The sequence below is a fragment of the Alexandromys fortis genome, unplaced genomic scaffold (genome assembly GCF_014885135.2).
Source record: "Alexandromys fortis isolate MF-2015 unplaced genomic scaffold, M_Fortis_MF-2015_v1.1 scaffold_157, whole genome shotgun sequence".
Lineage (NCBI taxonomy): Eukaryota > Metazoa > Chordata > Mammalia > Rodentia > Cricetidae > Alexandromys > Alexandromys fortis.
Window position 1 is genome coordinate 1,958,267 of NW_026068041.1, and position 12,650 is coordinate 1,970,916.

Below are 12,650 nucleotides of genomic sequence, written 5' to 3' on the forward strand. Positions count from 1 at the left end.
CATCATCAAAAACAGTGAGGGCAGGAACTCAAGCAGGGAAGGAACCTGGAGGCAGAAACTGATGCGGAGGCCATGGGGGGAGTTTTGCTTACTGGCTTGCTCCTCTTAGCCTGCTCACCCTGATTTCTTACAGAACCAAGGGTCAGCAGCCCAGGAATGGCACCACCCAGGTGCACTGGGTCCCTCTCCCAACAGTCACTAAAATGTCCTACAGCTGGTTCTTATGGAGGCATTTTTTTCTTAACGGATATTCCCTCCTTTCAGATAACTCTAGTTTGTGTCAAGTTGATATAAAACCACACAATACTACTGATCTCTTGTCAGCTTGACACATAAACACATCACTGTCAGACCATAGCCTTTTTATTGTTCTTTCCCAAGATCACACATTAATATCAACATTACAATATGAACATTTTAAAATTTAAAAGTCCCACAGTCTTTAAAATTGTAAATACTTCAAGTTCAGTCTCTTGGGGCTGGAGAGATGGCTTAGAGGCTAAGAGCACTGGTTGGCCGGGCGGTGGTGGCACACACCTTTAATCCCAGCACTTGGGAGGTAGAGGCAGGTGAATCTCTGTGAGTTTGAGGCCAGCGTGGTCTACAGAGCGAGTTCTAGGACAGTCTCCAAAGCTGTGGAGGAACTGTCTTGAAATACGACACACACACAAAAAGAGGTCCTGAGTTCAATTTCCAGCAACACACATAGTGGCTGACAGCCATCTGTAATGAGTGTGTTGAGATCTGGTGCCCTCTTCTGGTGTGCAAGCATACATGCAGGTAGAACACTATACACATAATAAATAAATCTTAAAAAAGTTAAAAATAATATTCAGTCTCTTTAAAATATACATTCTTTTTTTTTTTTTCGAGACAGGGTTTCTCCGTAGCTTTTGGTTCCTGTCCTGGAACTAGCTCTTGTAGACCAGGCTGGTCTTGAACTCACAGAGATCCGCCTGCCTCTGCCTCCCAAGTGCTGGGATTAAAGGCGTGCGCCACCACCGCGTGGCAAAATATACATTCTTTTATAATCCAAAGTCTTTTAAAATTCAAAATCTTTCAATTGTGGGTTCTTATAAAATCAAAAATAAATGAAGTACTTTCTTACTTCAAGAGGGAAAAACTGGCACAGTCCCAATCTGAACAAAGCAAAATCAAGCTCCTAAAGTTTAAATAACTCAATGTCCAATTACCAGGGATTCATTCCCAATCTTCTGGGCTCCTCCACAGGCCTTGGGTCGCATCTCTGACTCTGCCCTCTGCAGCCCCCACAGCTTGTCTTGTAGGCTCCATCTGACCACACTCTGCTGCAGCTGCTGCTTTTGGTGATCACCCCGCAGTACCGGTTCTCCCAGAATGGTGGGGCTTCTTGCTGCACCTGGGTTGCACGTTCACCAGTAGCCTTTCCTGGACTCTTTTCAGGCACTCCAGCCCTGCCACAGAGAGCCAAGCCTCAGATGCTCCTCACGACCCCTTCATGTCTTCAAACCAGTACCATCTGGGTGACTCTTACACTACAAGTTCGGCTGCTATCACAGGGTTCGACCTTGACTTCTGGAACACAGACCCGGTGCGCCTACTCTCAGGAAACACTTCCAAGAGGGTGTCCCTCTTGGAATAATTCTGATCTCTTTATAATCACAGCTGGTTCTTTAGCCCCAACAGGGCAGAGCCACGGATCCTTCACACAAATGGCCCAGCAGAGTCTGCTTTGCTCTACACTTTCCACATCAGGCCTCCACCGTCTGCGCTGCTCTCAACATTCTTCCCTTCAAGCCCCTACACAACAGCCCACTGAGCCCTTGACACTCAATGGATTTCTAGCCCAGAGTTCCACAGTCCTTCACAGTCCCACCCAAAACAACATGGTCATGTCTGTCAAGGCAACACTCCACTCCAACTTATTTTAATTAGGGTTCCTATTGCTGTGGTAAACACCATGACCAAAGCAACTTGGGGAGGAAAGGGTTCATCCACTCACAGTTCTGCGGAACATCCCCATTGCATTCTGGTTCTCTGAGGTTCAACCGGAATGGCCCACTTAGCTCTTGCTTGCAGCATTCCAGGGCTCCACCAGCCCATGTCTCCAAGTTTTTTCCAATTCCTCCCGCAAACCAGTTCTGAAGCCTTCAGGACCACACGGCCAAGAACTGTCAGAGAAGTCACCTCACTTCTCAGCACCAGCCTTTCTGTGTGACTTTTGTGGTAGCGACGGAACGTCTGATGTAAACAGCCTAGGGCCTGAACGGTAGATTGGGACTTGTGGTTCCAGAGGTTTCAACCCATAATCAACTGACTCCATTGCTTTTAGATACATGGGCATGGAGGAAAGGGTATGGTGGAGGGAGCTGGTGCCTCTTAGCAGTCAGAGACAAAGAGGAACAAAGGGGAGAGGCCACACATAGAAACGCCTGTGCTGTGGAGGGAGAGTGGGTGCAGTACAGAAGTCAGAGCCCACCCAGAGGTGGCGTCCATGAGCCAGGCCTCAAAAACAACACCCACCCTGGCTGTCTGTGAACATAAGGTGTTAAATGTTCCAGGCAGGCACGTCTTCCAGGGGCTACACTCCTCCTAAGTAAGAGATCACCAGAGGGGAAGCCTGGGGCTCCAGAAGGCAGACAAAACCTGGGGAAAAGCTGAAGCAAGCCATTCTCTGATGAAGACACAGTCCCAGGGGGTCAGCCCAGGGCCAGCTAGCACTGGGGGAAACAACTTGGTGATCTCCAAGAAAATTCTCACTACAGCTTGACTCTGGGGCTTCTGCTGCATGGCTTTTGGGGCACTGCAGCATCATGTGGAAATAATAAGCCCCTGAAAAGTAAGGTTTTTGTTTTTGTTTTGTTTTGTTTTTAAGTAAGCAAGTGAAAGAGTGAAGATTGCTGAGAGGGTGGGAAGCAAGAACGAGAGGAAGAAATCAAGATCTCTGTTGCGTAGGGAGCTAGAGAGATGGCTCAACTGTAAAGAACAATGCTTGCTCTCCCAGAGGACTGGGGTTTAGATACACACACACACACACACACACACACACACACACACAGTGGCTAACAACCATCTGGCCCCATGTGGCATCAGACATGCACATGGTACATTAAAAAAAAAACTGAGCCGGGCAGTGGTGGCACACACTTTTAATCCCAGCACTGGGGAAGCAGAGGCAGGCAGATCTCTGTGAGTTTAAGGCCAGCCTAGTCAACAAGAGCTAGTCCCAGGACAGGCCCCAAAGCTACCGAGAAACCCTGTCTCAAAAAATAAACAAACCAAACAACCAAACAAAAAACTCTGTTGTGTGGGATGACCCATACTTAGGAGTCCCAAACTTGGAAGGTTGAGGCAGGAGGATGCAGCATTAATCTGGGCTCCATAGTAAGACCCTATCTCAAAAATGCAATGTGTGTGTTGGTGGGGGGGGGGGGGTGTTGGAGAAAGAGTACAATGACGCTTAGGAAGTGTGGGTGTTTAAACATAACTAAATGTCAGCACTGCCTCTGAAACAGACTGGGGAGCGGTAAGGGGGCCACTGGAGGGCGGCTACATCTTGTCATTTAAAACCTTTTAGTACAACAGGATTCAGAAATATGCTTGCAGATAATGCTTGAAGAATGCAAGAACTAATTAGAAATGAAAAATAGTTGCATTACAAACGAAAAGGAGGCCCAGGGGAGGATGCATGCCTCAGAGCAGGGGAGACATGGGGAGTAGCCTGGGCAAAGGCCCCAGGGCCCTCATGAGATTCCGTTGCGCTAGCAACAAGAGGAGGGGTGAAATGGAAGAACAGGTCGGCAGAGGCAGGTGAGCACTAAACACGGAGGCAGGGACTTATTCAGTGAGTGACAGGTGGCCATGAGGAGTCAGTCTGTGACTCAGCATTTTCACAGATTCACCGTTCCTCCTGAGCAGACTGATGTCACTCTGCTGTCTCAGGGTCTTTAACCATGCCAAGAATGAAATGGACACGCGACAGATTAAGGGGAGACAGGCATGTGAGTGGTACCAAAATGTGCGCCGTATAGGAGCGTCCCCCGTCTCACTTCTCCCACTGGCAACAAAGTTCAAGTTCACGTGCTCATGGGCTGGGTGGAGAGTGTGGCAGCTGTGGCGTGGGAAGATGAGGGTTAAATAGAAGGTGAGCACTGTAGACCCTCCCCTCCCCAGCTGTGCCTGGTAACAAGCCAGTTACCCTCCTCCTGGTGCTGGGAGGCTCGCCTCTGCCTCTCGTGGCCTTCAGGCCCTGCTTTCAAAGGAAGAAGGGAAGGTCACGGTGTCCTTCTTGATTTTCAAGTACCTTTAGTTAAAAAAAAAAGAGTCAACGTGAAATACCAGCGGGGGTGTGTGTGTGTGTGTGTGTGTGTGTGTGTGTGTGTGTGTGTGTGTGGCACACTTAGAATCCCATGAAGGCTGGTGAAGAAGGATGCTGGAGAGTCAGCCAGGTGAGAGAGGAGAGACAGATTGTGTGTGTGTGTGTGTGTGTGAGAGAGAGAGAGAGAGAGAGAGAGAGAGAGAGACAGACAGACAGACAGACAGACAGACAGACACAGAGACAGACTCCGGCCAACCATGGTCAGATCCTCTGAGTCTGGGTGGTGCAGTGGCCTCTACTGGAGGAGAACACTGAAGTCCCAAGAGAGATTTTGCAGTCATGTAGCTGGAGACAGAGCTGGGACTGAAATCCCGCTGTCCAATGTCACAGTTCTCAGGTCCCTGACACGGAACAGCTCAGAAGTCAGAAGTGACAGGTTCCCAAGAACTGCTGCAGTCTTGGGGGTGGGAGGGGTGGCTCATCCTGCTATCTGCATAGCCCGGTGACATAGGAGCTCGGGAGGAGGCTCAGGGATGGTTGGTCACACAGCCAGTAAGAACCCAGCAGCAGGTGACAAACCCAAAGACACCCTAGAAGGGGACATTAGTGAAGAAGTGAAAATAGGGCCAGGAAGGCATCTCATGTTTTAGAAGACGGGCCTGTTTTGGTAGCTAGGTATCTCCCTGGCCCCATGGTCAGTTCCTGCCTAGGCACTGTCAGGGAGGAGAGGGGAGGGTTTTCTCTGGCTCCCAGGGAGAAGAGCCTGGATCTGGGCTCCCTTGTCTGATGGAAGAGGCACTATTGCTGGCCATGGGAGCCCTCTAGTGTGAGGGTGGAGACACCACCATGGTTTTTGCCAAGGCCAAAATCACATGGGGGTACCTGGCGCTGTCCTTTCTTTGGGAAATTCATCCAGGAAGCTTCTACACCCTGACAGCCCTGGAGGTCAGGTCCAGTCTGGGGTCAGGGATTTGGGACTTGGAGTCACAGGCTTCCAGAACCTCAATCCCCCAGGGGAGGACCATCCCTCTGGAGTGTCTCTGGGTTCCCAGTGTCCCCTGCTCCCAGAACTCTAGGCATTGACTTGTGTTTTCCCCTCTCTGGGCTCAATAGGAGCCCCAGGTCACTTTTGCTGGCAGAAGTCTCCTAGAGAAGGGTTGACCTCACTCTGCTGTATAGGATGCCTTTTACCCCCTCTCGTTCTTCCAGGGTATCTCAGAAAACAGGTGTCCCTTGTCCCTCTGCTACCCACTATCCATTAATTCCCCCTCATTCACCCATGAACTTGAGTTCAGCCATTATCCATCCATCCATCCATCCATCCATCCATCCATCCATCCATCATCCATTCATCTATCCACCATCATCTATCCATCCATTCATCCATTCATCATCCATCCATCCATCCATCTATCCATCATCCATTCATGTATCCACCCATCATTTATCCATTCATGCATCCATGAAAGAATCCATCCATCATCCATCCATTCATCATCCATCCATCCATCATCCATTCATGTATCCACCATCATCTATCCATTCATACATTCCTGCATGCATGCATCCATTCATTCATGCGTCCATACATGTGTCCATCTTCCATCCTCTTTCACTAGTCATGGGATGAATACCTACTGTGTGCCAGGCTGGTGCCAGCCCAGGGCCACCTTGGGGACCTGGATAGAACTGTCCCTTGGGGGAACTGACAGTCCAGTACAGAAAACATTCATGCCCATCCTCAGGTGAGTCATCATGAAGTATATCACGGCTATGAGGACAGAGTCTGGAAGTCTGGGGAGTGAGACTCCCTGTCCTGGATGAGAACTGTCAACTCAATGACCATTTTCCCCACTCATGGGGATGGGGTAAAATCAGTATTTCAGCTGCAGGTACAGCCTGTGTGAAGACACTGAGGCTTCTGACTGGCCTCCTGCTCCTACCCTTGCCATGGATGTGGGCTCAGGGCAGCAGATAAAGAAGTGTGGAAATCTCAATCAAGGTACAGCCCCTCTCTTCCATTCTCAGGAGCTCCTGCATCATCGGGTTTGAGAGGACCATATCCCAGTTCCCCAGGTTTGGCTGTGACTGCCCTGCCTAGATCCTTGCTTGGTGAGATACCAGCTCCTCACCCACCCTCGTGGTTCCTAGCTCTGTCTCTGCCCCATTTCCTTTGGGTCCCAGCCAAGGTTGGTAAGTTGGATTTAGCCTTTAGTGATGGGGTGTGGACTGTCTGCTTAGGTCTAACCTCTTCCTTTTCCTTCCTAGAGACTGGAACAAGACTGGAGACAACAGTGTCTGAGGATGGATGGATGGATGGATGGATGGATGGATGGATGAATGAATGAATGAGGTTGATAAGCTCAGAGCTCAGGGAGCCAAGGGGAAGTTGTAGTTAGCAGGCAACAAGGGGAGTAGGCTGTGGGCGACTGCACTGAAGAGCCATGGGGAACTGTGGACGGAGAAAGACAGCTTCTTCGGGAGGCTCACCCTGAACTCTGAGGACATATCCAGAGCTGCTCAGAGCCTGTGTCCACTTTAGAGCAGCAGTGGCCACAGATTGCCACCATTTACTGCTTGGGTCTGTTCACTTCACCAACGGCTTAGTCAGGTGAACATCTGACGCTGGGGACCACCACCTTTATGCTCCAACAGAGTCAGATATCCCCCTCCCAGGGAGCTCATTAGGCGATATGTCTATTGTTGATAAGAACAATTGTCTTCAAGTGCACTTGTTATATTTCAAATTGTATCAGTTCAAAGAGCAGGAATTTGTTTTCCCACTGTATATCTTTGACTTTTGCCTCTTGGTTCTCAAAGCCCAAAATACCTCCTTCCTATTCCATCTCTCTGCTCCTCTGTCCAGATCCAACTGACCCCAGGACCACAGCCCCTAGCTGCCTTCTCCTGGACCTGTCCTGCTGCCCTTGGGATTCCCAACAGGAAAGCTGTGGGCTCGGAGCCTGCATCTCAGTGCCCATCCTGCCTCCTCCCTCCTCATCTGCTGCACAGCCCCCTCCCTCACAGAGTATATCCTGGGGATCTGGGGCTGTCCTGCCTCTGGCAGGCAGCTCCCCCTCTCCGCTGCTCCCCTCTTTTTTCCAAGTCCCTGCGGGAGCCAAGGCCAGCGTGGGTGGCTGAAATCTCCTCGGTAACGGGATCTGCCTCTCCCTCTACCGGCCTCCGCCCTTAACCTGCTGCCCCTCTCAGTCTGGCACCTACTGTCCGGCCCTCAGCCCCTCCTCCCGGCCCCTCCTGCACCCTCCTGCTCCCCCCTCTGCTGGCTCTCCATGTCACCATCTGTGGCACAATCCTTCTCTGTCACTGTCCCTACCACCCCCTCTTTCTCCTTCCTCCTGCCTCCCTCTGTCCCTGCCGTTTTCTGCATCTCTCCCTGTTCCTCCATCCGTCCATTCTCTCTTCTCCTTTTTTCTCCTCTGTCCCTTCTCCTTGCCAAGCATCTCTCCTCACTCCCCCTCATTCTGCCTTTCCACCCACACACTGTCTCCTCTCTCTCGCCTCCCTCTCTCCACCTCCGACCCACCCCCCCTTTCCTTATTTTCTATTGGCTTCTTATGTCCCCTGCTCTCTCCACATTCCTGTCACCTTGGGAAGTGACTCCTGCCACCCCCGACTGGGTGCTGCCAGAAGACCCCATTCTGTGTCCTGCACCCTCCACGAGTCCTGGAGATGGGGGATGACGGACGGACGAGGTGAAGGTGGGAAGTCAGGGCTGGGGACCAGATGGGAGAAGCAATGTGGGCTGACGTGGCCGCTGAGGGCCTAGAAAGGGCCCGAGTCCACGAGCGCTGGAGGAGTGGGCACTGTGTGGGACACCAGCTGCTTGTCTGCTAGAGCTGCCTGGCTGCAGAATGTTACCCAGCCTGGCGACTACAAAGGTAGCTCTTGCCCTGTGGGCAGGTAAGGAGGCTGAGCTCACGGGGATCTTGGAGGGTGGGATACCTAAGCCCTTTCTCTGACCAGGTTGAATTTAGGGCTGAGACTAGGGCCAGCAGAGGGTGGAGAGCAGTGAGGGAGGCTTTTGGTGAACTATGTGTGGGCTGTAAGGTAGGAAGGGTTATTAATCCTAGCATCTTGTGCCGTCATTCCAGAACCTTGAAGCCTCCGTACAGCAGAATGTCGGAACTGGACCAAACCAGATGCACACTGCTTTCCAGCCTCCTGGGCCTTCGTGGTGGCGCTCCTGAGTTCCCCTTCCTGCTGGGAGCGGAGCATCTGACACACCCCTTTCACCCTTGCCGCACCCTGGGACTGGGTAAGCGTGACTCCATTGTGGTAGGAGGAGACTAGAACAAGAAGGAAGTGAGTTGTCCAAGGTCACATAGCAGTTTTCCCTCAGTAGAGGACGAGTCCCAGCTCAGGGCCTTAGGGGCTGCTCCCAGGAGCCAGGCCCCGGGCCTAGGGCGTCTGTCAGTCACTGCTGACTAATAAAACCTCAACTTCAGAGGTGCAGAGGGCAGACGGATGACAGAGCCAGGGGTCCTCAGTCTGCATTGACTTTGGACAACTCTAAGCTGGAGGCCTTTAAGGAAACCCAGCATGGCTCAGTAGAAGGACAGAATTTGGATCTGATTTCTCACTCACCAGTTGGGTAATCTTGCGGAAGTCACTTAACCTCTCTCCAATCTTCAAATTCCTCCTTCATCCCTCCTTTCTGGGCTCTGCTAGGGTCTCAGGATGTGAGTTTGAAGTCTCGGCCCAGGGACATCTTGCACTTGTGAGGTCTACTTTCTAGCATGCTTGTTTCTGTTAGTACTTACCGAGCTCTGGGTGCTGGGCTAAGTGCTCAGTGAAGTACTCTGGAGGGGGTGGGAGTTGAAAGAGAGGGAAATAAGAGCAACTGGAGTGTCTTCCATGCCTGAGGGGGCAGCCGTAGTTGCTGTGGGGCTTGGGAACAATACTCACCCTCTCTGTGGGTCTCTCCTCTCCTCAACAGTCCCCTGAGGAGATTCCACCCCCAGCTTTCGGGCAAGCTTGTGCCAAAGATAAACCAGACAGAGAGGCAAAGTCCCTCCCTCCCTTCCGAGGAAGAATTAGATCAGGCATAGGATCCCAGATCCTTGAAGAAAAGGCGGCACCGAAATTGCAGGTCTGTCTTCCCGGGTGAAAGGATGTGATTTCTGTGTTCTGGCACCTGCCTGGCCTGTCAACTTTGACAGCAAAGAGGGTGTCTTGGAGGGAGGCCAGGGTACCAGGAGGGATGCTCCACCCCCGAGTCTGGGGAGGGTTTGGCTGGGTAGCTGTATTCCTCTGTGTGTATGCGTGTGTGTTGTGTGGTATGTGCGCATGTGCTTCTGCAGGTTCATGAATGTTCCTGTGTGAGGCTGGAGGGGCCATCCTTGGAGCACATCCTGGGCTTCCCCGAAGGCATCTGTGCCGGAAACCTGGAAATGAGGTTTGCCTGGCTCTCAGCTCTTCGCTGTGCCTGGCACTCTCTTTTCTCCTGCAGTCCTGAGTGTCTTTGATTCGCCACCCTGTGGGAAAGCTAGAGAGAGGCACTGCGCAAACCAAGTGGGCAGGGTGGCCGGGTGACGTAGGGCGCCCCCCCTCCACCCTGGGAGCAAAAATGTGAGGTCCTAGAACCCACAGTTCCCGGCCTAGGATGGTTGGACTCCAGCTGTCTGGAGTTGCGACATTCTCTGATTAAAAGTCACGAGGCCTGAAAACCTGACTTTGAGAGCCGTGGCTGTGTTCCAAGAATTTAAATTCCCATCTCCAGGCTCCTATGGGTCTGAGGCTTTGGGCTCATGGCCCCGAGTTCAAGAGCACAGACATCAGCCATGCAAGTTCTGCCTAGGCCGGCAGGATAGTAAGGCCAGCACCGTACCGAGGTAGGAGACTGTGCTGGCCTGGCCTCAGTCTGCCAGCCTGTAAAAAGGGATGACCAATCATAGGTCCTATACATGCTCCTTCCCAGCTATGGCCAGGGTCTTGGGACCTTCCTTAGCTCCTGTTGGTGAGGACAGCAGGTATGCTTTGTGCTCAGACACAGGGGTCGTGTCACTTCTGAGACTCCAACTTTTCCTGAAGTCTTCTAGGGTCAGGGTTCAGCAAGGAAGAGCTAGCCCTGTGAAGACCCTACAGGATCCCACAGCTTAGTGCCCAGATTCACCAGACCCAGCTCAAGAGAACTGAGGGTACAGCAGGTTGAGAACCAGCTTGGAGGCTGCTGGAAGCCTAGGCAATCTGGAGTGTAGCAGGGAAGAGCCTCGGCACTCTGCCAGGGGTCTTTTACCATCCTTGGCATCAACAGCCTGGCACTTAGAGCTGTTGCACGTGCTCCCTACTCAAGAGCATGCTGGGAGCTAGGTGCTTCCCCTTCCCAGGAACCTTTTACTTTCGGAGTCTCATCGGAATACCCAAAGCACTCTGTTTCCAGTGGAGGGGTCTAGACCCAGAGTGGGTCAACACGGAATTGAGAAGGGAAGCTTCTTAGCTTAGAGACTTCCACTTAGCTCCACTCTGCAGCATGGAGGTGGGAGCACTCAGGGTCCAAGATCCAAGGGAGCTGCTAGGGGCAGGCAGAAAGGTTCAATGGCTGGAAAGAGATGGGTGGTCAGGCCAATGGCTGCTCTTAGCCTCTTACCGGGAGTTCTGGAAGCTGCAACCTGCTGACCAGGCCCGGTCCCCACGCTGTAGCCCACTCCTTCACAAGACTGCCCACTCTGGCTCCTGTGACTCATTCGATACCTCATTCACTGGTGCAGGAGATGATGGAGTGAGAAGTGGGGGACAGCGAAAATGGTCCAAGGTCAGATGAATCTCAGTGATGCAGGAATTTAGCAGGGGAGCCCAGCAGAATCCCCGAGGTCCAGGCACAGAGACGGTATAAAAGGACCTCACCAAGTGCCAGGGAATGCCCACTTCTGCCAGTTGATGCCCCCTCCTGCCCAGCCCAGTACCCACATCCCTGCAGCTGGGGGGCGTAGCGTCCAGATGCCTTCCAGACTTCACATCACCTGTATGTCTGGGAGGAAAGGGGGTACAGGCACCCACTCTCACGTTCACAGTCATCCCCCCCAGGTAGGGCTTTAGGTAGGGACCCCATGTGATGGCCAGAGTTAGGGAGGTGCTGAGGGCTCTGACTCCCAGCAGAGGTGACACCATCAGCTCATTGCCATCCTGTCTGGAATTAGAAACTGAGGAACGTTCTGGGCTCTGCTAGAAAAGACACTCCTATACCAACTTTCATCTGGGGTTTGGAGGACTTGTCTCATCTGAGAAATTGGAATAGCATCCCTCACGTTACCGGGCTTTGCAGAGTTTCCAAGATGCTCATCGAGCGCTGAGCAGGCACATAGTAGGTCTCCACGTTCTAGGTCGCGGTGGTGGAGTGGCACAAAGGAAGGGTTCCCAACACAGTGACGTTGTGTTCTTCCTCCTGTAGGCCAGGACTAGTCGATTGCTGACCAGCCTCTCCGTGGCCATGGCCACTGCTGCCTATCCTTCATCGGTGCCCATAACCTTGGACCCTGGGAACACATCCTCTGCCTGGCCGCTGGACACTACTCTGGGCAATGCATCTGCTGGTGCTAGCCTGGCAGGGCTGGCTGTCAGTGGCATCTTGATCTCTCTGGTGTACCTGGTGGTGTGTGTGGTGGGCCTGCTGGGGAACTCTCTGGTGATCTACGTAGTACTGCGACACACAGCCAGTCCCTCGGTGACCAGTGTCTACATCCTCAACCTGGCGCTGGCTGATGAGCTCTTCATGCTAGGGCTACCCTTCCTGGCTGCTCAGAACGCCCTGTCCTATTGGCCCTTTGGCTCTCTCATGTGCCGTCTGGTCATGGCCGTGGACGGCATCAACCAGTTCACCAGCATCTTCTGCCTCACCGTCATGAGCGTGGACCGCTACCTGGCTGTGGTGCATCCCACACGCTCGGCCCGCTGGCGCACGGCACCCGTGGCTCGCACAGTCAGTGCAGCTGTCTGGGTGGCCTCCGCCGTGGTGGTGCTGCCCGTGGTCGTCTTCTCAGGAGTGCCCCGGGGCATGAGCACGTGCCACATGCAGTGGCCAGAGCCAGCGGCTGCTTGGCGAGCGGCGTTCATCATCTACACAGCGGCACTGGGCTTCTTTGGGCCCCTGCTGGTCATCTGCTTATGCTACCTGCTCATCGTGGTGAAGGTGCGGTCGACCACACGGCGTGTGCGGGCACCATCCTGCCAGTGGGTCCAGGCACCTTCATGCCAGCGGCGGCGGCGTTCTGAGCGCAGGGTCACACGCATGGTGGTGGCCGTGGTGGCGCTCTTTGTCCTCTGCTGGATGCCCTTCTATCTGCTCAACATCATTAATGTGGTGTGCCCGCTGCCCGAGGAGCCCGCCTTCTTTGGG

At 53.0% G+C, this 12,650-nt stretch overlaps 1 protein-coding gene and 1 long non-coding RNA gene across 9 annotated transcripts in view; one reads left to right on the forward strand and one right to left on the reverse strand.

The window, feature by feature from the left end:
• Window positions 1-345: 345 nt before the first annotated feature.
• Window positions 346-9,358, reverse strand: LOC126515829 (uncharacterized). 2 transcript variants are annotated; one of them, XR_007595927.1, is made up of 3 exons: window positions 9,224-9,358; window positions 8,903-9,117; window positions 346-4,282 (listed from the first exon to the last, which is right to left on the reverse strand). It is a non-coding gene; the product is annotated as an uncharacterized lncRNA (long non-coding RNA). The 2 variants fall into 2 exon arrangements; XR_007595928.1 differs by lacking the exon at window positions 9,224-9,358 and having other exon boundaries at window positions 346-4,090; window positions 4,178-4,282; window positions 8,903-9,098.
• The window catches only part of Sstr3 (somatostatin receptor 3), a 10,784-nt gene continuing 2,537 nt past the window's right edge, over window positions 4,404-12,650 (forward strand). Inside the window, exons 1-4 of one of the 7 annotated variants that reach the window (XM_050165782.1) lie at window positions 4,404-4,427; window positions 6,326-8,218; window positions 8,410-8,573; window positions 11,706-12,650. The exon at window positions 11,706-12,650 is cut by the window's right edge and continues 2,537 nt beyond it. In XM_050165782.1, the coding sequence (XP_050021739.1) occupies window positions 11,745-12,650 (906 nt within the window). In that variant the 5' untranslated portion in view covers window positions 4,404-4,427; window positions 6,326-8,218; window positions 8,410-8,573; window positions 11,706-11,744. Of the gene's footprint in view, window positions 4,428-4,490; window positions 8,219-8,409; window positions 8,574-8,624; window positions 8,910-9,271; window positions 9,408-11,705 lie in introns of those variants that run through there. The other 6 variants (XM_050165783.1, XM_050165784.1, XM_050165785.1 and 3 more) reach the window with 6 other exon arrangements.